At 37.5% G+C, this 27,036-nt stretch overlaps 2 protein-coding genes across 2 annotated transcripts; one reads left to right on the top strand and one right to left on the bottom strand.

Annotated features, from left to right (window-relative positions):
* The first annotated feature begins 317 nt into the window (after positions 1-317).
* LOC130086609 (leukemia inhibitory factor receptor-like) lies at positions 318-15,323 on the top strand. Its single transcript, XM_056252684.1, has 13 exons — positions 318-372; positions 3,475-3,601; positions 7,636-7,811; positions 8,081-8,217; positions 8,302-8,335; positions 10,011-10,151; positions 10,243-10,322; positions 10,424-10,643; positions 10,879-11,010; positions 11,109-11,207; positions 13,307-13,450; positions 13,590-13,739; positions 15,154-15,323. Exons 1-13 carry the CDS (start codon positions 318-320, stop codon positions 15,240-15,242), a joined length of 1,584 nt encoding a protein of 527 aa, XP_056108659.1. The 3' UTR covers positions 15,243-15,323.
* Positions 15,324-16,708: 1,385 nt separating this feature from the next.
* Positions 16,709-21,650, bottom strand: si:ch211-1a19.3 (uncharacterized). The gene is made up of 5 exons (XM_056252686.1): positions 21,100-21,650; positions 20,415-20,511; positions 17,693-17,846; positions 17,333-17,466; positions 16,709-17,236 (listed from the first exon to the last, which is right to left on the bottom strand). Coding segments are annotated over exons 1-5 (711 nt in total). The 5' UTR covers positions 21,424-21,650; the 3' UTR covers positions 16,709-17,234.
* Positions 21,651-27,036: the final 5,386 nt, after the last annotated feature.

Here is a 27,036-nt window from a genome sequence, read left to right on the forward strand (position 1 = left end):
CCGTCTCAGATGTTCACGTTTTTTAAAGTGAAGGCAAAAAACAAGTGTAGCAGAAACCAAACCTGTTTTTCTCATGAAGTGAGGTGAGCTTCCCCTGCTGCTCTCGTGTTGTGGTTTGTGGTGATGGGTAGCCTAGTTCTCACTCGATCTGCCCCAGAAAGACACGCGAGTAGATAAAGATTAACCCCCTCGATCGTGTCGATAGTAGATGATTTCCACCCCAACAATTGTTAAGGCGAACTCTGGGTACAAAGATCATCTTGAACTGCCCGTCTATTCACCATTTCTTATGAGTGAGGACCTTTCCGAAAACAAGAATGGGGATAAGAGTGGCTGTGCTTTTGCTTGTTGTTTCTGTCAGTCTGACTGAAGGTATGTTTGGCTCTCACTTTTGTCTGTCATTGCTGATGTTATCAGTGCGAACGGCACATATACATCACCGCAGACAGAGGAAGATGATAGATATTGAGATTAGCTTGATATACTTTACGGAAGTAGCAATATAGATTTCAGAAGATTGTGATGGTGTAATTTATCAGAGCTGTGACCCAGGCAGGCACCATTTGACTAAACCACCATTAAAAAACTAGGATGTAAACAAATGAAAGGAACGGCTCTTTTTTGGTGTAGTTTTTACCTGACTATTACATCCATCTGATTTAAAAAGTCAAATACTTATTGAAATGGAAATACTGTAGATAACTTTGTATGTAGTCAAATGTTTGTGACTTTACTTGGATCCAAGTTTCAAATTTGATGACTTGCAAAGTTGCGACTCAACTCTACATAATCAAAGAAGACATGAGACCTGACTTAGACTTTGACACCAATGACTCAAGACTTAACTCTGTCTTCAGCCCTTTGACTTGGAATGTCTTTATGGCCTACCTTCTCAAACCAAAGATCAGAGTGTAAGCTGATTTTAATTACTTAAAAAGTATTAACGTAAATAGCGGGGACTACCCAGAATCCAATGCCCAAATGACGTATAGTTTCCCAGACTCTATATAACTTGGCCACTGAAAGGTATGATCACACTTGTATGATTAGTGCTGCTTTCACGCTTTGGCTGGCACTAAGTCAACCACATAATGTTCATTTCATGTTTCCAACATTTAAATACAAATAAGTAGCCTAGTAGCAAACAATTTAGTAAGAGCACTTATGATTTGCTAATAGGACTTATAGCTTTAAGCTTAAGGTTGAGGACATGCAACTTGACTTGGACTTGCCTGTCTTGACTCGAGACTTGACTTGGAACTTGTCTGTATTGACTCAGGACTTGACTCGAGACTTGAATGCAAAGACTCGAGTCTTACTGTATATGACTTGCAAAGAAATATCTTGGTCCCACCTCTGGGATGTCTTAATGTTTTTTTCAATGACTCTTGCTCTTACCAAGCTTGCATTTCATCAAACATACAGTAAAACAGTAATATTGTGAAACATAACTTTTCTATTTGAATATATTTAAAAATGTAATTTATTCCTGTGATGGAAAAGCTGAATTTTCAGCATCATTACGCATTACCAACGCATTACTCAGTCTTCAGTGTCACATGATCCTTCTGAAATCATTATGCTGATTTAGTGTAATTATTATCAATTGTTATTGGTTATTGTATTTAATGTTTATTATTATCAATGTTATTAACATTTTTGCTGTTTAATATTTTTGTGAAAATCGTGATTTTTTTTTCAGGATTCTTTGATGAATAGATCATTGTAAAAGAACAACATATATTTGAAATAGAAATGTTGGCCTTTTTTGGCCTGATACTTTTTTTTTATTAGGATTCAATTCTCACAATTAACTATATTAAATTCGTCTGTTGCGTATTCATTTTGCCTAATCACTGCTTATTAATATTTAGTAAGGTAGTTGTCACATTTAGGTTTTGGGTAGGACTAAGGAATGTAGAATAAGGTCATGCAGAATAAGGCATTAATATGTGCTTTATAAGTTCTAATAAACAGCCAATATCCTTGTAATATGCATGCTAATAAGCAACTAGTTAATATTGAGAATTGGACCCCAGACTAAAGTGTTACAGACATTTTTTTATAACATTGTAAATATCTTTACTGTCACTTTTGATCGATTTAATACATCCTTGACTATTTTAATTTTGAAGTAATATTATAGACTATATAATAGACTAATATTACTTCAAAATGAAAATAGACTTGTAATATACATCAACTTGATGCAACCTGGACACATCATCAGTGATGTTACCTGGGTTCACTTAGTGTTTCGGGTATTTCAAGCATCATACACTCTCACCCAGGTGACCCAGCTGGGGTTGATCAGGCTCCAGCTTGTGTCCAGGTAGCCCTACCCCACCCATGGTTCTCCTCTCCTTATCCACAGCCACCTTGAGGCAACCTCTGCTGACTCCATGACCTCCTTGATGGCCCTTCGCTTACTGGCCCCTATGATGGCCAGGATGTTGTAAGCCCTGCAGAGAGACTGGCCACCAATCCCTCTGCATCCCACCTCAATGGACTCACACCACGCTCGCCACCCATTGTTCCGGCACTCCTCCACTAGCTCAGCATATTTTGCCCTCTTCCTCTCATTGGCCTCCTCGATATGGTCCTCCCAGGGTACGGTGAGTTCCAGGAGAACGATCTGCTTAGAGGTCTCTGAGATGAGTAACATGTCAGGCCGCAGCGTTGTAGTGGCGACAGTTTCTGGGAATTTCAGTTGCTTCCCCAGGTCAACTTTCAACTCCCAGTCTCGTGCTGTTGCTAGCAGGCCAGATGAGGCGGCCCTGGCAGCTAAGGGTGGCTTCTCCCCAGCCCGGACGAAAGCAACGGTGTTCTTCACTGGGCGGAGGCGCTTGCAGTGGCCAATTCCACAGCTGATGGTATTCGCTATGGCCTTCAGGACTTGGTCATGGCGCCAACGGTAGCGCCCCTCGCCCAGGGCCTTCGGACAGCAGCTGAGGATGTGCTCCAGGGTCCCCCTCTTCAGGCAGAGGTTGCAGGCTGGTGACTCCACCAATCCCCAGCTGAACAGGTTGGATGGGCTCGGTAGTACATCGTAGACAGCCTGGATCAGGAACCGTATGCGATGGGGTCTGCTTTCCACAGCTCTCCCCATGAGACTCTGCGGTCCACTGCATGCTCACATCTTGTCCAGGCTCCCTGCTGCCGCATTCCAACCATCCTGCTGGCCCTCTCCTCCTCTACTGCTGCCCGCACCTCTTGCTGCACCAGAGATCTCCTGTCCTTCCCCTGCGCCTTGTTACAGCGAGATGTTGTGCCGCTACCCAGGCCAGCTCCTTCCATGAGTCTATGTTTCAATTGTAAAAGTATTTCACAATATTACTGTTTTTACTGTATTTTTGATCAAATAAATGCAGCTTGGTGACCTAACTTATTTAAGAAACTTATTTGGGATCAGGTGAGTTACAACAGTCAAACTTACAGATTTTGTTTTTTTCCATGATGTAAATGTTTTTAAAGCAGCAGGATGTATACCTACAACGAGTCTGCGGTGTTACAAAAATTCTACTTTTCTGGAAGAGGACTTTATTTGTAAATGGGATAAGAGAAACCCTAAGGAGAATCAGACACACACTCTTTTTATATGGTGAGTACAAACAACACATTGAAAGTAACACGTACTGTACAGATCTCATTGTCTTTATAAAAATAATAATATGTTTAATCAAGGACGCTTCACAATAACAGTAAAAAACAAACAATCATTTCATACATAAATGGACAATAGACATTAGCCCAGTCTAAGAAATGACCGATAACAGTTACATACCGCATTGCAATTGGAAAACAAACAGAAACAATAACAGAAACAAAAAACAACACTATTTACAGACAGCATAGAAGGTGGGCAGTTGAAGCAAAGGTCAGATGCAAAAGACTAATGGTACGTAAGGATACATTATGACTGTAAAAGTTATGGAAATTGTTTAAGAAAAACATGTCATGACTGATAATACTGTTTAAACAAATGTGTTTTGAGTTTAGACTTAAATTCTTGCAGCTTGATTGTTGTCCTAAGAGTCAGGGGAAGAGAGTTCCATAGCTTAGGGGCTATAACGGAGAAAGACCTGCCACCCGTAGATGAAAGATGAAATCTCGGCTCACAGAGGAGTTTACAGCCAGAAGATCGGAGAGGTCGAGGGGGAATATAAGGAGAAAGTAAGTCAGAGAGATAGGAAGGAGCAAGACCATTGAGTGACTTAAAGGTAAGCAGAAGAATTGTGTAAGTAATACGAATTGTGTAAGTAATACGAGAAGTTCTCGTATTACTTACACAATTCTTCTGCTTACCTTTAAGTCACTCAATGGTCTTGCTCCTTCAGAGGAGGTTGAACAGAATTGGAGTGATATGAGCAGATCGTTTAGTGTAAGTTAGCAATCTTGCGGCAGAGCTTTGAATATATTGCAAACATGATATAGAGTGTGCTGGTAGTCCAGAAAAAAAGAACATTACAGTAGTCGAGGCGAGATGTGATAAACGCATGTAACAGCGATTCAGCGTCTTTTGGGCTGACATAGTGTTTGGCAATACGGCGGAGTTGAAAAAATGCAGCTTTACAGAGTTGACTAATATAAGCGTCGAAGGTCAGTGAAGGGTCAAGAGTGATACACAAGTTTTTGACAGTGGCAGATGGAATAATTGATGTAGCTTCAAGGTCAAGTGTGGAAGTATTAGTTATATTTTTTGTTAGAGATGGTGGACCAGTAATTAAGATTTCTGTTTTAGTCAGATTCAAACTGAGAAAATTGCAGTTTAGCCAGGTTTTTCATTCATTATTTCATGATGATAGTGATGTAGTCTGGTGAATAGAGTCCAATCGGCAAGCATTATATATCTGAATATCATCGGCATCCAGTGGGCAATTGATGTTGAAAAGACATCAAATTGATGTCAAAATCAACGTCAAGGAACAGGTCAAATATGCAAATCAAATTGACGTCAAAACCAATCCTTGACATTGATTTGATGTAAACTGAATGTCAAACATATTGACCTGCATATACATAAACCAATTTCAGTGTGGGTATTAACTTTCTCTTTTCATCTAATTACCACTGGAAGACATTTTCTTTTCAAACTGACCTTAAAATGATATACAATATCTTGATCAAGTCTTGACCAACTTTTGACGTCAAATTGATATCATGGTGCCCGCTGGTATTGAAAACCGAGACACCACCGACACCTTCTGAGTGGGCATTTACAGTTACGGGCTAAATGGCCCTGCTGACCACAATTAAAACACTCTATCTGGTGAATTTGTTTCAAGCCTCAACTACAGCATCAGACACCTTGCCTATAGTTTGATCACTGTGAGCTTGCAAACGACTCCAACTTACTGCACACCCTTGAAGCAGTGTGTCCCAATCAGGAATGTAAACAGAGCCACTGATAAGCAGTTCTCTGTATTCTTTTTACAGTCCAAAAGTGGCGGATTCAATCACAACAGCCAAATCATAATCTTCATCATTATCATTGGCAGAACATTAATTTTCATAAGCTGCACTGAAACACTCAACATATTCGAAGTTGTTTTCACAAAGTTTCTGTTTACTTTAGTCACACTTGTCCAGGGAAATGATCCCCGATCCATAATTTCCTTTACTTGCTTTTTTGTAAAGCACAGTTATTCATAAATAGTCCCATAAATTCTATCATACATTTTATTTTCATAAAATCATTTCTTCTACTATATTTATTTGTATCTATCAAATGGTTAGTCTGCAGATACAACAAGTATTATCATTATTGTCTCAGTCCCACTTATCTCTACTGTTTTGCAGAAACCAAAATATTATATTACTCATATCTCAATCCCCAAGTCGCACACACAGCATTATAGCTGCTTGCTCCTTCAATCCTTATTATATAAATGTAAGTTCTCTAGACATCTAATGTCATGCATCCATTTACTGGATGAAAAAGTAAAAGCGTTTTGGATGAAAAAGTAAAAGCGTTTTTTTTTTTTTTTTGGCAGTTCAACTTTTTTCTTTTGCACTCTGCCTCCTGTAACCAGCTGTCACGTGTTTAGTTCTGTGTTTGGGTTCATGTTTAGTGGTCATGTGTTTAGTCTTGTGGTTTTGTAATGTTCTTGGTTAATTGTTCCCTGCGTGTTAATACTCTTCCCAGGTGTTTCCCATTGACCACACCCTCTCGTTATGTTAGCTTATTTAAGCCTGTGTGTCTTGGGTAGTCTTTGTGAGTGCTTAATGTTTGTGAGCTGGTTGTTCTGTCCTGACCTTGTTTCTTGTTCCTGAGTTCACGTTTCTGTAGTTAAAGTTTGTATGTTTAATAAATACTGCAAATGGGTCCTACTCTCTTGTTCACTTCAACCGGCCGTGACACCAGCACAGACACCAGCACAATATTGTTGGCTTATGATCCACACACCCACACACAGACACACACACACACACACACACACACACACACACACACACAGACACACACACACACACACACACACAGACACAGACACACACACAGACACACACAGACACACACACACACAGACACACAGACACACACACACACAGACACACACACACAGACACACACACAGACACACACACAGACACACACACAGACACACACACACAACAGGACAACAGTCCTTCTTTTATTCACGTCCCTCTACAACAGGGTCTTTAACTTCTGTCAGCCTAGTGACACTTAAAGTTCCTTCTTTAGAAAAATCATGGTATTTAATCAACCTTTCAATACCCTTCAAACTTTTTTTTCCCATATGCTTTTTTCATCGGACCAAACACCGGTTTATCATTTTTATCTTTTTTGCGCATTTTACTCTGAGATTTCCCCATGATGGTCCCTCTTTTCTGTGTTTTTTTCCGTGGCGCGCCTATATAACTCTAGACGTCTCTAGAGAGATCAATTTTCACCTCAATTGAAAAAGGTGAGCACTCACAACTTGCTCACAAATTTGATCAACCAGACCCTCGGGGTTTCCACCACTACACTACCGTGGATTAACTGAACTCACCAGACTAGTATCCCAGTACTAATCTGGACTGGTAATCTGTACTAGTCACCACAGTGTTCCTTTGACCATCATGAGTCAATCCCCCCAGGTACCTTTTAACAATTTAGACTTTGTCTCATACCAGTCTCAGCTTACGCCACTTCAGTTCTTTTTGTGATTCCAACTAGGGGCTAGTTGTCACACTTTATACTCCAGTGAATATTTCTTAGGGTGAGATTATTTTTGAAAGTTCAAGGGTTATTCACCCAAAAATGAAAAAATGGCCATTAAGTACTCATCCTCATGTCGTTCCAAACCCGTAAGACTTTTGTTGATCTTCAAAACACAAATGAAGATATTTTAAATTAAATCTGAGAGATTTCTGTCCCTCCATTGATAGTCTATGCTATTACTACTTTTACACTTAAAAAAGTTCATAAAGAGATTATAAAACTAATCCATATGAATCGAGAGGTTTAGTCCATATTTTCTGAAGAGACTCGATTGCTTTATATGATGAACAGATTAAATTGAGTTGCCACAATGTGTCTATTGTTGCTCTATGCTAAATAACAGATATAGAGGCTTCATTATGTATGTCAGTCTGCATGAATCTACTCTCAATTCCTGGTGTGTACAGGGACAGTGAAAAGAAAAGGTTTATTATGAGTGCGAACTCTGGCGATCATTCAGAGAGATATATATTCTTGGAGGAACTAGGAATCACAACAAGAAAGACGGACATATGGGTCCAAACACAAGTGGGCAATCTCACCTGCAATTCTAGCAAAATCTCAGTCATCCTTGAATGCTTGGGTAAGAACCAGTCTAAGCGATCCATTTTCTGACAGTTTATATGGTGGGATTCTAAAGTTGTTGCATGTTTCTAATAAATTGGTATATTAAATGGTAAATATGGCATATTATATTATATTATTATTTAAATGTATAGTTAATTTACATATTTTTTAGATAATTAGTTACATTATATATTATACATTTAATTGTAAATAAATAATTATATTATAACATAACATTTTGCATGGCATGTCGCCCCTAACGTGTCACTCTCGTGTTGTCAACAGTCAAATACAGTGCACCTCAGATTACCAGAATAAAAAGGTCTGCTGGAATCCTGTCTCTCAAACTGGACAAACCAAAGGATTACAAAAGTGTTAAATACGAGATCAGATGGAGGGAGAGAGGCTCCGAATGGCAGAATGTAAGACATTTCAGAAAATCTGATATTTTCATATCCTGAAGTGAATCTGTTATTTTGTTAACATGATGTGTTCTGCAATTATAGGCGACATTTGAAACTGAGGACAGCACTAGCCAAGGTTAGACTCCTTACTCTGTTTATAAAGTGTAGAAATAAGGTCGTCTGAATGATACATTGAATTGTCCTTTGCATTTATAAAAAAACAAACAAGTTAATTCAGTGTACTCTGAAAACATTCTGTAATTTTCAGAACTCAAGTTTTAATATTGTTAATAGGGCTGTTGAATGCTTGATTCTGATTGGTTGATGAACATTCTAAAGTGTGCAATTATTTTCCAGTAAACGTACAGCTAAAGTAGTTCCATACAGGCATTGACCGCATTACAGCTCCTTTTGACTTCGTTGAGTTATTTCAAAGGTCCTTACAGCCTACAGCTAGCCTGGCAAGCCGGACCTACATCAAGATGTTAGGTCTGGGAACTCACAATTGGCATACCTCAATCCGAGGGGCGGGATAAACGGCTGTCTTTCAATATCCCTCTGCACGCAATACGATAGCGCTACAACCAACCAGAGCAACGAACGGCTGTGGCTGAGTGAGTCCCATGCGTTTTCCCACCAGCGGAGCTAGTTGATATATTAAACTTTTGCCGTATCCGGTCGTCAAAACTCCAAACACATTTTCCTTTTTTAAGAATGACTTAAGTGACGTTCTCTTAACTCCAAGTCCTCCAGAGTCGCGGCCAAAGCCAATTTGAAAGACCGCTGTTCGCCAGCAGCATCTTGTTTGTTTTCAAGTAGCAGGGAAATCACCTACGGAAATCACGGCGCAGAACCGTCACAACTCTGCCGTCATTGTGTTAAGCCCGCCCACCAACTCTATACACGATGTGACTGGCCTGACCAGAGTTTGGTTTTTCCACTTCGAAAGCCAACGGAGAGTTGCTAGACCACACTGGCTGCAAAATAATTTTTGCTGCCGCTAGGGTGCATCTAGATTTCTAGGCTAGCCTACAGCAGCAAAAGAACCAAAATCCACAAAGACATTGACCAAGCAAAGAGATAAAACTCTCTTTGTTAACTGCCCTGAGACTTTATTAGTAAAATAGTTTTGCACCTGAAAAGCTATGACATTTCTCAGTTGCGAAGTAGTAATGTTGCTGTTCTTGAAGCAGTTAAACTTAAAGCTTCGCTATTATTAGCAAAGCCTATTTTTTAGAGCTTATTTTCTAGTAATTCAACTAAAGGTCAAGTCAAGTGCATTGGATTAAGTAATACATTGGATCATCCACTTCTGTACTGTATACTGCACATTTTGGTATATATAGTATGTAATAGGCCATAGAGATATTCTATTCAGGCAGGAAATAGTCATATGTGCACACTAAATAATGGTATTAAGAATAATATGGCAGCACTGTACGCTATTCCAAACACAGCTCATAAAAAACTAAAGATGAACAGTAAAATGTGGGAAAGTTTGTCAAAGGTGGATTTGTGTAGCACCTTCTACTCTGCAGTCTCTGATCCTTTGAGTCTTTAACACTTTTAGTGAAGTATCTATGACAAATACATTGAGGATGTTTACATCCATTCTTAAAGGTACAGAAACAAACAACGGCTCTAATGGTTATAGAAATGTTGGAAAAAAGTAATGAAAGGCGAAATTACTTTTAGTTATACTAAATACATTGTTATTGGTGTTGGGAAAAAATTATGATTATATATGACCCCTTTAAATGATTAGAGTCCAAAAGATAACAACTGACTGAGATAAATATATATGTCTATAGATTCCTACAAGCTACATCTACAGAAACAGACGATCTACCAAATCCAACTGAGGCGACAGGCCAAACTTCAGCCACGTATATGTAAAGACTCACTACAAACTCTCTGGAGTGACTGGAGCCCAGTGGTGGATGTTCCCTTAGGTTCGATTTCAGCTGTATCTGTCAATGAATGTTTGTAATAAGTGAAAGCATCTGAAAATATTTGGTTAACAGATGTAACACCTTTCTGCAGAAATCCGGCTCCCACTTGTAATATGCTGGTTAGAAAAAAAATGGACGAGTGGGACCAGGCATATTAATCTCACCTGGGATGTAAGTATAAGAAGAACAGAGGACATCAGAAATGTTTCTGTTTTTTGGTGTAAGATGAATTAAATTTGATTTGAATGATGCTCCAATGTGATTTTCTTTAGGAACCATCTGCTGAACAGTCTGTTGGGGGTGTAGAGTACAAGCTGAATGTCATAGTTTGGCCTTGTGAAAAACCCAAGAGAAAGGAAAAGCTAACTTTGAATCAAACCTTTAAAACCTCAATAACATATTCAGAGGCCAGGATTTCCATTATTGCAACTAACAAGGTTGGAAGTTCACCTCCACTGGAGATCGTCATTCCCGCTGTGAAACATCTGAGCAGTAAGTGTGCTGCAAGTGTGAACTGTGAGTGTGTTAGCTTGGGTTTTCATGTACTGTATGTAAATGAACGTCTGAGTGTGTGAGCTTACAGCAGGAAGCAAGTGAAAGGTGTGGGGGTTTTGGTGAAAGGGATCTTAAAGTGTTAAGACAAATTACTCATGTTACAAAAGGTTTGAAAAATCCAAGAAAAACCTTGAGAAAAATAAACTGTAAAATGGAAACTTTGAATTTCCAGATTGTGACAAGCCCTCGAATATCACCCAGGATTATCAAACCTGCTTAGAATGGTACAAGCTGGAAAACGGTGAGACCGGAACCAGTACAGTAAACAGCTCAGGCAAAAAATCATTCAAGGACATTGAAAAAGGTAGAGATAAGTCATTCATCCATTGTAGAGTACTATGTTCATGTTTCATATTAACATGTGCTGCGTATGCTAATTCGTGTCTCTGGTTTTAATCACAGGGGTGGAGAAGTTTGAACGTCATTATTACTTTCTTCATACCATGAGAAACAAACATCTTCATACTGTTGATATGTGTCCTTTTTACTCAGAACAGGGAGGTACGTTCAGACTAAGAATGTGGTGATAAGGTTCTGGGCCCGGTTCCCCGATAACGCTCACTCTTAGCGCGCTAAGAAGACTCGAAAGATATATCTTACCAAAGTTGTTTATGTTCCTAAGTGTGTTCCCCGAAGTGTCCCTTAGGAAGCGTTCGACGTTACAAAGACGCTGTCCCAAGTGAAGGTGCTGAATTAGTTGGCATCGATTGCTCAGGAATCGATTTTCCACTTCACGCGAAGGTGCATTACGGCGTTAAGAAAGACAACACGTTCTATGCAAATGAAACATTCCTCAAATTATTCCTGTAACATTTATTTTAACATAGTTTAAGTTATCAGTAAAATATAGACTTAATTAAATTATCAAATTGTCAGTAATATGTTCACACGATATGTTGTGACGGGTAGACGAACCGGGTATCCCTCACTAATCATCCACCCTCCTTATCCCGTTGTGCCACTTGTGCCGCTTCTTGACATGGGTTTAACGACTTCTAAAAATTATGTAATACACTTTTATATATTAATGGTAAGGTACTTTACAATCAGAATTGATTGGCAAGCAGCTGCAGTTACTTCTGTTTAATGCGGTATTGATTGCCATTGGTTAAAGGCTTAAGGGCTCAAAGCAAAATTCTGCCGCATTAGCCTGGCAAGCGCAGGTCTGAGAAGGTCCAGCTGCTCCATAATGAGTTGTCTTGGAGGCTAATTTTTTTTAATATAGCAACGTCAGGCAAAATGTGCCGAATAAAAAAATTGACATGGACTAAACGGCTCTGCGGCCGGCGCCGTCTTTGATTCAATACAAGGACACGTTGGATCGCTGCCATAGTTGGTCGCTTACTGGACACCACCATGCTTACCCATTTATAGATCTTAGCCATTTAGAGCCAAATTGTTTGCCAGATTTTAATTATCAAAAGTGATTGCCAATTTAAACGCTTTAATGACATTACGAAATAGCCTAGGCTAATTACCACCATATTAGTTCTGATACCAAATAAAGTCAACTTCATAAATAGGCCTGTATCTATTGCGAACATATTTTATTATTAGTCTTAAAATGTCCATAACATAAAATCATTGTTGAGCCACAACATTGTCAACATACCATAGTTTGATTTGTACTGCGCTGCGCTGATTTCTAAAGACTGCTGCACAGTGGCGGCGACTAGCGTCTTCAGCTCAAACAACGCTAAGAGAGAGCTTACGAATGGTCCAGACCAACCTTACGAAAGTGTGACTTACAGAAGATATACTTAGCGTACGAACGTGTCGGGAATTGTGCCATAAAGTTAAGAGAGAGGTTAAGGAATAGGTTAAGAACTACTTAGCGATAAGAACGTTTTGGGGAACCGGGCCCTGTCCATTATCGATAAGCTGATAACTTTTTATGTTATGACCAATAAATGGTCGATATTAAAATTTCGTACTATTTTGTCTAAATAAATTCTTGAAATAAAACACTAAAATATTAAATCAGTAAATGGTTCGAGTAAACCATTATAATGTAAAGTATTTTGAAATTTGATAAAAATTATATTTAACAGTGTGCTGTTAAATCATTAGTGTTTTCAAGATTATTTGAGGAACCCTCAAAAAAAAACTCAAAGGGAAAGGGTGATGGAAAAATTATGAGATAAGAGCGAAAATTATATTTCAATGCTTTTGCATTCGCTCACAAAACCTTCGCGTTCTTTCGCAAAACTTTTGTGTTCCCTTGAGAATCTTTGCGTTCGCTCACAAAACATTTGTTTGTTTGCGAACGCAAAGTTTCTCGAGGGAAAGCGATAGTTTTATGAGCAAACATAAAGATTCTTGGGGGAACGCAAACATTTTGCGAGTGATTGCAAAGTTTCTTGTGGGAACTCAAAACATTTGTGAGAAAACGCAAAAGCGCTGATATAATTTTCCCTCCAATCTCATATTTTTTAATCACCATGTCCCATCAGGGGCTCCGTAAATAACCGATATGGTACTGGTATGTCATGCATCCCTTGTTTAGTCTATTTAGGTTACTGAAACACGAAGACCACAATATAAGATATAATCCAGAATGATCTCTAATTTTCACAATGGAATGTTTGCATTTGTTTCAGCACCTATTAAAGGTCCAGGGAATGTGAATATTTCTAATGTGACGCATGAATCAGCCGTGGTCCGTTGGCTTTCCATTCCTGTGGCGGAGCAGCGAGGATTTCTACTGCATTATCTCATTTGGATTTCAGGACAGGGAAACACGAGTAAGGCGAAAGTTTGTAGTTTTACTGATCATTTATTTGCTATGAAACCTTTATGTCACAACTCTTTTTTTACTGGTATAGGCAACAAAATAATCTATTAAAAAACAAATTGTTTATAACACCGTTCCTCTTGCTTCAGCATTTCATGAAGTCCAAGCAAATGAAACCAGCTTCAAGATCAAGAACCTCCACCCAGGGGCCTCTTACACCGTTTCTATAGCCGGAGAAACAATGGCTGGTAAAGGGCCGAACTCAACGGTGAACTTTGAAACACACTCAGAAGAAATGGGTACTAAAACAGTCATTTCAGAATGAGAAATGATTATGCAGAACGGAAACCTACTGAGCCCCTAAAGGGAAATGGTGGTGGGAAAAATGTGGGATATAAATATTTTTTTTTTAAATCTTTTGCGTTTTCTCGCAAAACTTTTGTGTTCCCCGGAGAAACTTTGCGTTCCCTCGCAAAGATATTTGCGTTTTCTCGAAAGAACGCAAATATATTTGCGAGAGAACACAAAAGTTTTGCGAGAGAACACAAAAGTTTTGCGAGAGAACGCAAATATCTTTGCGAAAGAACACAAAAGTTTTGCGAGAGAACACAAAAGTTTTGCGAGAGAACGCAAATATCTTTGCGAAAGAACACAAAAGTTTTGCGAGAGAACAAAAGTTTTGCGAGAGAAGCAAGTTTTGCGAGAAAACGCAAATATCTTTGCGAGAGAACACAAAACTTTTGCAAGAGAACCAAGTTTTGCGAGAGAACGCAAATATCTTTGCGAGACAACACAAAACTTTTGCAAGAGAACCAAGTTTTGCGAGAGAACGCAAATATCTTTGCGAGACAACACAAAACTTTTGCGAGAGAACCAAGTTTTGCGAGAGAACGCAAATATCTTTGCGAGAGAACACAAAAGTTTTGCGAGAGAACACAAAAGTTTTGCGAGAGAACGCAAATATCTTTGCGAAAGAACACAAAAGTTTTGCGAGAGAACAAAAGTTTTACGAGAGAAGAAAGTTTTGCGAGAAAACGCAAATATCTTTGCGAGAAAACGCAAATATCTTTGCGAGAGAACACAAAACTTTTGCGAGAGAACCAAGTTTTGCGAGAGAACGCAAATATCTTTGCGAGAGAACACAAAAGTTTTGCGAGAGAACCAAGTTTTGCGAGGGAAAGCAAAGTTTCTTGGGGGAACGCAAAAGGTTTGCGAGAGAACACAAAAGTTTTGCGAGAGAACCAAGTTTTGCGAGAGAACCAAGTTTTGCGAGAGAACGCAAATATCTTTGCGAGAGAACACAAAAGTTTTGCGAGAGAACCAAGTGTTGCGAGAGAATGCAAATATATTTGCGAGAGAACACAAAAGGTTTGCGAGAGAACACAAGAGTTTTGCGAGAGAACCAAGTTTTGCGAGAGAACCAAGTTTTGCGAGAGAACCAAGTTTTGCGAGGGAACGCAAATATCTTTGCGAGAGAACACAAAAGTTTTGCGAGAGAATCAAGTTTTGCGAGGGAAAGCAAAGTTTCTTGGGGGAATGCAAAAGGTTTGCGAGAGAACGCAAAATATTTAAAAAATCCCATCCCAAATTTTTTCCACCACCATGTCCCTTAGGGGCTCCGTAGAAACCTTTATCTGCTTGTGTGTGAAGTAAACACAATGAGGTGTGAGAATATACCTGTCAACAGCAAATGTGTTCTGCCCTTTCATTCAGGCTTATCATGGCAGGACCAGACCATCCTGAGCGTCTGTGTGGTTGCCCTCTTGTGTACTATAATCTGCTCTGTTGCTGTCAGGAGGTGAGATTATCACAGATGAACTGACTGACCACCAAGATATGCTATTGTGTTATATTGTACATAACCTGTAGCTTTATTGGTAGAGCATAAAGCTAGCAAAACCAAGTTTGTGGTTTCGGGAGCACTGTTTTTAACTTTTTTTTAATCACGTTGAATCTTGAAATTTTTATAATCACATTGAACTTGAATCACATATTGTTTCGACACTTTTATTGTAATTTTGACTTTGTTCTCAAAATATTACAACTTTATTCTCGTCGTTATACCACGACTTTGACTTTATTCTCAAAATATTACAATTTACAATCTCGCTGCTTTTTTACAGAGGTAACCGGAGAAACGGATATATTTCTGCTGCTCCATAAGTGCCATCCAGAGATTGAATTTGCATTTTTATTCAGCACCTTTTTTTTTGTTCAGACCAATGCGAAGATCGACTAATGTTTTTACACGGCTTACAAGCAGTGTTGTAAAGGTTAACTGGTGGATTGATAAGAAGCTAATGTGCTTTCAAAAAATGTAAAATGATAAGGTATCTTGAATATTAGATATAGCCATATTTTAAATGAAAATGTATAATAGTTTCTAATTTTGACTCCTTCTCTTAAAAAAAATGGCTTAAAGGCTTAAATGTGAGGTTTTTATAAATCATATTTATATATATTTTTATAAAACTTGTTTTTGTCAAAACTTGTACCATATGAACTGTAAAGTAAATTGTCATTTTTATAGTCATTTTATGGTTTAGGATGTTATCGTAAACACTGATCTCCCCTCAATACAGTATTAATTTTATTTGCAGGTATTAAAAAAGTCTTCAAAGCCTTCAAATTTATTTTTAAAACCATGTACCTGTAAAAAAAAAAAAAAAAAACTACCGGTTAACAAATAATTTTAAATATTCTTTTTGCATGCATAACAATTACCTTATTCATATCATTTAATTGAATTGCAAAATTCATGTATTTAGTATTCTTTCTATATTTTCATGTTTTTTTTCAAGTTATGATTCATAAAAATAGAAAACTAAAACCAGTGTGAAATAAATGTTAAAATCAGGAATAAGGAGGCCAACATACTGAGATCACATGAACAGTCAAATATTACTCACTTTATATCTTTATATCACAATTAAATGAAAAATGATATTATTTAAAAAGTATAGCTTTCAGGGGGAAAAAAGTCTAATTTCTAATTTCTATTTTTAATGACAATTTCTAATTTTAATGACAGTTGTCTGATACAAAGTTACCATAGTTTAATGGTTGAGTTTGGAGGTAGATGGTTTTTTTTTTTTTTTTTTTGAAAGTTGTTCTTCTGTGTGTCTCTCTCTCTTGTTCTTTTCCCTCCCTGCTTAGTCAACATGTTCTGGGAGCTCTTTCATCAGATTTGTGTTAAAAAGGTTGACAGACATAGCAATGATGATGGAAAGGATACTCACAATAAAGGCTGTCTTTTATCAAGTCAAAATTAAAGAGTCAACATTGTAAATTTATTCAAAAATAGCTTTCAAAAAGTCCTCGTAAATTCCTTAAAAAAAAAAAAAACAGACAGTGGTAAAACAGTGTGATCAAATTTCCAAATAGCTTTTAACATCAATATCTCATTGCCATATAAGCCTGGTTATTCCAAACAAAAATAAATACAAATCTGAAACATCTATACCATAAAATCCATATATTTTTCCCTAATAAAAAATAACAAAAAAAAAAAGGTTACCACCAATGAAGTACAGCATACATTTGTGGAATAAGGTAAATGCATTTTCCATGTTGTCAACCAATATTTTTTTACGTGGCACCAAAACGTTTTGCAACACAAATACCTTTATTGACTTCATCAATTATCATCAATTTTGCATCTGCACTTTGCATTCCAAATGTAGATTTAAATGTGCTTTAAGTCCAGGGTTACAAGTGCACCTGAGCAGTGTCCTCAGAACAGTGTTGCACCAAAACGTGTACCCAAATAATCCACCATCCAGCCTTCCTCTCGTCTCTGAGAATAAACCAGAGTCTCATTAACACACATGATGCGGTTTCATTATCAACAGACACAGCAGAAATATTCTGAATATGACTCAATTAAACTTACATGGAACCAAAAGCAGACTGAGGCAAACAATCATGGCCAGTGTAACAGTACTTGTGGTGATTCCTTGGGCTCCGTTGTCATTGAGCTCAACATGAACTTGATGCTCATGGGGGTCCACGTCTTTGCACTTCGTGCTGATCAAATGACAAAAGAAAAACAAAAACATTTCAGCAACAAAATGCGGTAGTTTAGTCTCATCAGCACCAATAAATGTGCGGTAATGCAAGATTTTTCCAGGGTATTTTCACACCGCATGCTTTATTCTGATTTAGACATTTAACATGCTTTAATAAAACAAGAACTCTTCCAAGAGTGATGAAATGGAGTTCGAAGCGATGGAAGAGATGCTGTATGACTTACAGTTGCTTCTGTAAATATTGCTTGGTGGTCTCGCAGCCCTGTGTCTGTCTCTCTGCGGCAGTTTGGAGCTGTTTAGAAGCGAGGCGCAAAGCCTCACAAGATGCCAACTCCTGGGCCTTCAGGGTTAAATTGTGCTCCAGGGCTTCAATCTGGTCTGAAACGGTAATGGAAAAACTTGCTTCAGACATTACAACTCATAATGTTTTGTACTCAAATATTTTATGTAATGCCAATATGTAGCCTCTCACAATGTTAGCACTCCTCTTCAAACAATATGCCAAACATTCTTTGAAAAAAAAAAGTCCATTCTCTTATAAGGCAATGTCTAGGCACGGTGTAACTTATCAGTTTGTTTCTTAAAGTGGCCTTGGTGACGTCAGAGCACTATTTTGGACTGTAGCTGGCTGGAGTTGTTCGCTTGCTGCTTTGTCTCAAATTTGACACTGGTGTTAAAATTTGGCCTTGGTGTGAAACGTTCTAGACATCACACCTATCCTGTTTTGTGAAAAGGTTTTCCAAAGTCAACTAATCTTTTCCAGATAATCGCTTTATCAAGCGGGTAAAAGGGGCGAGCTAGGGCGATTTTTATCAGTGCAGTCTCTCTCGCTTTTGTATTCCCTGTTATTTTCATATCTCATGCATCCAGGAGTCGTTTCCTGCAGTTGTTTAGTAGGTCAGGAAATCCTTTAAAAATTAAACAATATTCTGGATTTGAAAATCTCAATATTAATTGTGATAAACAGGACTGTTCCCTGCTGACAAAAACAACCTTAGTTGGTTTTACGGTCTTAACAAATTTGTAATGGTCTAAGCTGGTTTGAGTTGATCTTAGCTTGCTTAAGATGGTCTAAGTTGGTTTATGGTGTTCTTAACTAGTTTAAGACGTTCTCCCAGCCTGGTCACTCTGGTTGTAGATAGTCCCACCCTGGTTTAGCTGGTCTAGATGTTCTACGAGTCAGGCCAAGTGGAGTTTTAGCTGTTTTTACTGGGTAGCCAACTGGTCTCCCAGTCTGACCAGCTAAAAACCACCCAACACATCAGTCTGGCCAGGCTGGGAGACCAGATAAAGCCAAAAAAATCAGCTTAGGCTGGATATAATGATATACCAATAATATCCCAAATAATACTAAAATAATGAGATACAAGGAGCAGCAAAAATCCTTTAAATTCTGTTATCCTGACACAATTGTATTGTAGAATACATGTACCTTTCAAACATTTGGGGCTTGTGATGGTTTTGTTTGTTTGTTTGTTTGTTTGTTTGAAAGAAATTATTATTTGTATTCAGCAATGATTCATTTATTTTAATTGATCAAACGTGACATTAAAGACTTTTACATTTTCACAAAAAAATCTGTTTCAAATAAATGATGTTCTTTTAAACGTTCTATTCATCAAAAAACATTAAGCAGCACAACTTTTGTTCATTATTATTTAACTGATAATAATTAGAAATGTATCTTGAGCACCAAATCAGCACGTTTAGAATAATTTAGACTGCTGCTGAAAATTCAGCTTTGCCATCAATTACATTTTAAAATATGTTAAAGTAGAAAAAGTTATTTATAATATTTCAAAATGACTTTTTTACTCTCTTTTTAATCAAATAAATGCAGTCTGGCCAGCATAAGAGAATTTTATCTTACTGACCCCAAGCCTTAGAAACAGCCGTGTAATTTTTACTTATATTGAACTTGACAACGTTTTCTGTGAATATAATACATAAATGCTCATTTTAACCCTAACGTTCAAAATAATTAATTGGTTTGAGTAGAGCCAACTCAAATTATACAATATTAGTTCCATCAAATTAACTTTTATGAGCATTTAGAACTTTATTTTTCTTTTGAGTTCACAAAACTGACACATTTTAAGTAAATTGAATTGTTTCATTGTTTTGAATTTTATGAACTTGTTTCTTTTAATTTAGATAAACTTAAATTTAACTGAAACTGGGCTGGGATTTCTATTTCCCAGCATGCTTTGCCATGACACTCAAAAGAGAGAGTAAATGCTAAAATTAAGTGTTATATTTTTGTGCCAGATTAATATTAAGTGACAGATTTAGTAGTTTAATGTTTTGTTATGCTAGTTTAGAAGAGTTTGCTGTTGGGTTTTTTGGTAGGTTACCATCATGGTGACGAGTGGAGCATGAGCTTGATTTGAGAACAGTGTATGATAAATGTTTTATATTGCTATGTTACCAATTAGCTAGGTAGTATTTATTTAATTAGCTGGTTAAAGCTAGCCAAGTTTCCACATCTAAAAATATTTAAACTAAAATTATATGATCATTTTAAATTGTGTGTGAATAAGCTTACTCAAATATTTCAAGTTAAGAGCGATTCAAATTTATGAGTATAAAATAAAAAGCTGCAAGTTCTGCTTACTTAAATGTTACATTTCTGAACTTAAGAAAATGTGTGTAACTGATAACCTCAAATTATTTGAGTTTTGAAAACTTATTCGTGTTTACAGTGTGTATATAAAAAGTAATCTGACCAAAAATAGAAGAGTTTTCTTGGAATGAAACCGCTAGTTGGCGCTCTTCATGTTATTATAACAGAATTCCATGTCACAAACAAGTCCTGCCTATTTGTTGTCTCTTCCAAGTTTCTATGGTTACATGGGAAAATTCATCTAAGAATATCGTCAGAGGGAGAGAGCGCTCCTTTCATGGCTCCTCTGATGAGAGGGAAAACTCTGACTTAAATTTTCCTACCTTTCTGCAGGCTGATTTCTGTAGTGAGGTTTCCCTCGATGAGTTTGTATTCCTCAATCTTGCTCTCCAAGATCGTAATGTTTCCATTCAGAATGACCTGTGGAGAAACAGAAGGTTAATTAAACACAAGTCCATAACCGGGGTGAGGTTTGGCCGTGGAGGTTCGCACTAAGACATAAAGGTGTGGCCGTCAGATCTCACGGGTGTGTGAGTGAACGCCACAACCTCCAAAGGTCAAAAACGGCATTTGACAAAACGTAGCCACAAAAAAATCTAGACAGAACCTCTTTTAATACAATACAACGCCCTTAAATAAAAAAAAAAAAAAATTTTGGAAGAAACATAATAGGCCCAGAGACAATGTGAACATTATCAGGAGAGTTTTTCCAGGAAGGGCTATGATTGATATCATGGTCCCACATTGGTTTGATTTGTTAGATATTTGCATAACTATTCAGATTTAACTCGACCTAAACTGTTCACAACTTCCCGTTAGGGCTCGTTATGCAAAGCAAAACCTGTTTCATGTCTGAGTTTCATAAACTGTTCAAAAATGAAACTTAAAGGCATGTTTTTTTTTTTCAGAGTAAAACATATCTGGGTGTCATTACCCGCGATCTGTTATCGTACTGAGGTTTAAGCTAGAAGAAACAGCCTGTGAACCAAAATAAGAAGATGAACTCACATTTTCTTGCAGGCTGACGTTCAAAGAGATATTCAGAATCTGTATTTGCTCCTTGTACTGGTCGATTTGCTTCAGTAGGGCAGTCTGGTTCCTCCATCCCTGTCTCACCAGCTCTTCAAGGGCTTTTCGGTCTTTGCTCCACACGACTCTTGCCCCTTCATGCCTCTCCGTTAGGGCTTGCATCTCCTTGCGACACTGACTGGCTCCTTTCATGTCAGGCGAGGTGGCCCAAACCACAATAATGATAAGCGAGATGATCGACCACAGGGCCAGGCAGGCGATCACAATGTTACGAGTATTCTGAGAAGATTTGGAGCTTGCCATCCTGAGGCACGCAGTCGCTTTCAGGTTGGAGATGTCCGTAAAGAGTGAGCTGGTTGGTGTGAGCCCAGCGAAGACTCTCTGCTGAGTGAAATGAAACTTTTAAAGTGTGGGTTTCCCCTCCAAGCTCAGCTCAGGAAAGGGGAGTGGCTCTGCTCCTCCCGGTGATGGGACCTGCCGTCCAGTTCCTCAGCACTCCAAACACACAGCTTGCTGCAACGGGACATCAGATGGAGGTTATCCTCGCCGTTGGGAAAAACCAAAAGTCTCCTCCCTCCGGTTTTTACTGAAAGAGCGTGTTTCAGTTTCCATTCCTCTGTTCGTGGGAGTGTCTTGGCAGAGCAGGGTTTTTTTTTTGTAAACATTTTTTAAGAGGCTCTGTGCAGGAGCAACTCAGTGTTTCCTGAACTTTTGCCAAGCACGGAGTGTCCATGCCCCTTTTGGTCACACGGACACACACATAGAGCAGCTTTTAGGAGTTAAGTGGGTAGGACTTTATTTTATAGTCCTGTTCCCCATGTACATACTATGTACTTAGTTATTTCAATAACTGGGTAATAACTAGGTATTAACCTTTAACCTACTCTTATAACCTTAACCCATTACCTTATATATTAACCACTTTCTTAGGTAAGAACTCTGTAAGTACACATGAAATCATCTATTTATCTCTAGATAATATCTGTGGCTCACTTCTCTTTATAAAGATATATATGGTAACACTTTACAATAAGGTTTCATTTGTTAATGTATCAACTAACATGAACTTACTATGAGCAATACATTTGTTACTGTATTTGTAAATCTTTGTTAACGTTATACGGCTGTTCACTGCTTGTTCAGGTTAGTTCACAGTGCATTAACTAATGTTAACAAGTACAACTTGATTTTAATAATGTATTAGTAAATGTTGAAATGAACATTAACAAATTAATATGCAGTGTGCTGTAGAAGTGCAGTTTATTATTAGTTCATGTTAACTTATGTAGTTAACTAATGTTAATAATGAAACCTTACTGTAAAGTGTTACCATCTATATATACTGTATATATGTATTGAATCTTCATAGACTGCACATAAGTGTCCTCTGCTCATTAAAGAGCAGTAGTTTTGAGCAGTGCGTGCTGGTTTGAGTTAGAACAGACCTTCGAAATTCTGCTGGTCAATGTTTCCTGCGAGTGATGAGTCATCAGTTGGGGGGTGATTACATAATGCTGAAGGGTGGCGGCTGTTTCCATGGGCCACGGCCCCCCTTGCATTGGATTCCTGTGTTTGAATTATGAACTTTTGCAAGATTCGGGAGCATTTTGAAATAGATTTTGTCAGAAGATTAATAGCATCTGGTGGTTTTGCACAGTTCTGGTGGTGGAAGATTATTTATTGTGTCGTGTCATTCACCCATCCATTTTCCAAACCCCTTGTTATAGGAGGGTCGTGGTTATTCCTTATTTAATTTAATGAAATAAATGTAAACATTTTATAATGTACTAAAGATAAAGTATTAATAGCCTCGTATTTGATACACAAGTTCCTAAAGCCTTATCAACTAAATGTACATTTTTATATCTCTCAATCACTATTGCATTGAATTATAAAGGTTCAATAAACTGCTCCATTTCAAAAAATATATATTTATATTTCATACGGCTTTACAGGGTAAATATATCGAAAGTTGGCAGTCTCTTAACATCCAGCAGGTTTTCCACATTATTCTTTGTCAAGATGTACCGTTTGTCGTGAACCCAGCCAGCAATAACAAAGCTCTCTGACAAGCATTTTGCACCAGTGCTCTGACTCACTCACTAACCTAATGACTTTGAGCTCCAACAGATCTCTAGATCTCCATTTGTGACTATTCTGGGCAGGAAATATCAGGTTCAGATTCCAGATTGAGAAACCAAAAGTTACTTTTATGTACACACAATCTTATTTAATGTTCTGTTAATAATTATTAACTGAGATGATGAGAAATACAACAACTGCTTCATTCACAGTAAGACAGATAAGGCAGAAAGCATGTAACAGTTTTACACTAGTACCAGGTTGTGTGTGTTTGTATCTCTCATTTTTTTAATACTGTTTCTGATCAGTGATCAAATAACTGGTGCCATAAAACTTGACAGACTCTGATATATGTATTGCTAGTATTGTTTATGTAAGGAAATGTCATGGATGATAGAAATGTCCTATAATGTGACTATCAAAATGATCAACTAAATTAACAATATTTAAAATTCTTGAATAATACATTAATGAAATCATATTCATTTAGACACATGGAACATTTGTACTTTTAAAAATTAATTTGTCACATTACAGGACTATTTAAGTGAACTGCAATAAAGCTAAATTATGTATAAGCCGGATCTAAAATGTTGTTGACTTGAAATGATCCAGGCTTAATGTAAATTTGATGTAAACAACAACTGATGATAGTTGATATGTTGACAGCAACAAGGTCGTGCTTGTTTACAGTTGAGAGAGATGCACGTGCTTGTGTGTGTGTGTGTGTGTGTGTGTGTGTGTGTGTGTGTGTGTGTGTGTGTGTGTACCTAATTAACTATATTTTGGGGACAATTTTGTAACCAGAAGTGACCAAAACATGACAAAATCCCTTCGGGGACGTCCTCATTTATAAATCATTGTATAATTATAAAATAATTAAAGTTTTTTTTTTTATGTAAAAATGCAGAAAGTTTGGTGTGATGGGTGTAAGGGGAGAGAAAATACAGTTTGTACAGTAAAAACCATTAAGTCTATTGAATGTACCCATTTTGATGGAAATGTGTGTGTGCACGCATAAATCCTTGTAAATCCTAAATTATGGGGACAATGTAAATAGGCTTATGTGTGTGTGTGGACAGACTCGTAGAAATCCAAACAAACACAAATATGCAGTTGTTGTTGATCGCTTTGGTACTATAATAATAATTAATAATAATAAACTTTTTTCTATACCGCCTTCAAAGGTTACATCAGAAAGTGCTTCACAAAAACTCAAAGTACATTCAGATATACAATACAAAAATGAAAACATGTTATCAAACAATTCAATAAGTAAATCTTAGAGAGAGAAGTAAGAGAGAGAAGTAGTCAAATAAATCAAATAATATACCCTAAATACGTTTTGAGGGAGGATTTAAAAATTCTAAGAGATTTCGCTTTCCTGATCTCAGAGGGCAGAAAGTTCCATAGTGTTTGAGCAAATGAAGAGAAAGTCTTATCACCCATAAATCTTAAACGAGTTGGCGGGACAGTTAAAAGACCAGCTTCAGAGGAGCGGAGATCACGCGTTGGTATGTAGAGGATTAAGAGTTCTGACAAATATTGAGGAGCCAAACCATGCAAAGCCTTGGTAAGTAAGAGAATTTTAAAATCAACACGAAACCTGACAGGGAGCCAGTGTAAGGACTCCAAAATAGGAGTGATATGATCCGTTGTCCTGGTCCTAGTCAGGATTCTGACAGCAGAATTTTTAACAAACTGTAATTTGTTTAGAGTAGCTATTGAAACCCCCGCGAGTAGAGCATTGCAATAATCCATGCGAGAAAATACAAAAATGTTAATTCACTTTTCAGCCACTGGAAATGACAACATAGGATGTAGTCTGGCAATGTTTCTAAGATGAAAAAAAAAAAACATGTTTTGACAGTATTCTGGACATAGGGATCAAATGTTAAATTAGGATCAAATGTTAAATTATCACCCCCAAATATTTTAATTTTCTTTGAAATTCTAAAACAGAGCCATCCACATTTAAATTTATGACCCAACTTTACGTAGGGGGGTTGAACCAATGAGCATGACCTCAAGTCTTGTCACGGTTAAGACAAAGAAAAATTCGAGACACCCATTTTTTTATCTCAGAAATACATTGAGACAGAAAGGCAACAGCCACATTATTATCAGGTTTTGAATGTATGTAAATCTGGGTGTCATCTGCATAAAAATGAAAGACCAAGTGATTTTAAAAGATGACCAAGTGGAAAAATTTAGATGCAAAAGAGTAAAGGGCCCAAAATTGATCCCTGAGGAACACCTGACTGCATCACAGCAGCCTCAGACCTGCAACCACCCATAGCAACAAACTGCTTTCGATCTGAAAGGTAGGACTTAGACCAGTTTAGTGCAGTATCAGAAACTCTGCAAGTTATCAAAAATGTTGGGGGGTTTTTTCAAACATGTAATCACATGTTCAATTGATTAAGAATAACATACAAAATGATACATTAACTTTTTCACCACACCTTATCAATGTGTCATCAAAGAAATACCTTTCATATTAAGTACCTGTTCAGCAACACTGACAATTTCTTTCAACATGGAGCAGGATAGACATCAAGGAATAGGCAAGGCAAGTTTATTTATATAACACATTTCATACACAATGGTAATTCAAAGTGCTTTACATAGAAGAAATTAAAATAATCAAAAGAAATAAAAATAGTTAAAACAGTTTAGAGTAAAAAATTAAATAAAATACAGTACAAACAGTCAGACGAATAGTGGCACAGTGCTCATTCAGTAAATGCATAGCTAAATAGATGTGTTTTGAGTCTGGATTTGAATGTGACTACTGTAGGAGCACATCTGATCTCCTCTGGAAGCTGGTTCCAGCTGCGGCTGGCATAATAGCTAAAAGCAGACTCTCCATGCTTAAAGTGAACCCTTGGTATTTCTAGCTGATATGATCCTAATGATCTGAGTGATCTGTTAGGTTTATATTCAGTGAGCATATCTGCAATATATTGAGGTCCTAGCCCATTGAATAATTTATATACCAGTAATAATACTTTAAAAGCAATCCTAAATGTAACTGGGAACCAGTGTAACACCAGGACTGGTGTGATATGTTCATATTTTCTGGTTCTGCTCAGGATCCTGGCAGCAGCGTTCTGTATGAGCTGCAACTGTCTTATGGTCTTTTTAGGAAGGCCAGTGAGGAGTCCATTACAATCCACCCTGCTGGTGATGAAAGCATGCACAAGTTTCTCTAAGTCTTGACTGGAAACAAAGCATCTAATTCTTGCAATATTTTTCAGATAATAGTATGCTGATTTAGTTATTGCTTTGACATGACTACTGAAACTAAGGTCTGACTCTAGAGACACACCAAGATTCCTGACTTGATTTTTAGTTGTTTGACCCCGTGAGTGAAGGTATGCATTCACCTTGAGAACTTCATCTTTGTTTCCAAACGCAATGACTTCAGGTTTGTCTTTGTTTAACTGAAGAATGTTTTGGCACATCCAACTGTTTACTTCATCAATGCATTGGCACAGGGAGTCAATGTGGCTGTAGTCGTTAGGCCATTATGCTAAGTAGAGCTGTGTGTCGTCTGCTGTGGTAGGCAGTTTGGTTCTTTCTCATTATTTGGCTCATTGGGAGCATATACAGGTTGAACAGGAGTGGCGCAAGAGTAGTACCAGTAATGATAATTTGCCTGTATCAGTATTTAAGCAAATATTGTTTATTATCTTTATGAGTGCTGTCTCTGTGCTGTGATGCGATCGGAAACCAGATTGAAAATTGTCAAAGTATCCATTCGAGCTTAAGAATTTGTTCAGCTGATTGAAGACAACTTTTTCAATGATCTTGCCTATGAAAGGAAGATTT

The sequence above is a fragment of the Rhinichthys klamathensis genome, unplaced genomic scaffold (assembly GCF_029890125.1).
Source record: "Rhinichthys klamathensis goyatoka isolate OS25496 unplaced genomic scaffold, OSU_Roscu_1.1 h1tg000098l_1, whole genome shotgun sequence".
Taxonomy (NCBI): domain Eukaryota; kingdom Metazoa; phylum Chordata; class Actinopteri; order Cypriniformes; family Leuciscidae; genus Rhinichthys; species Rhinichthys klamathensis.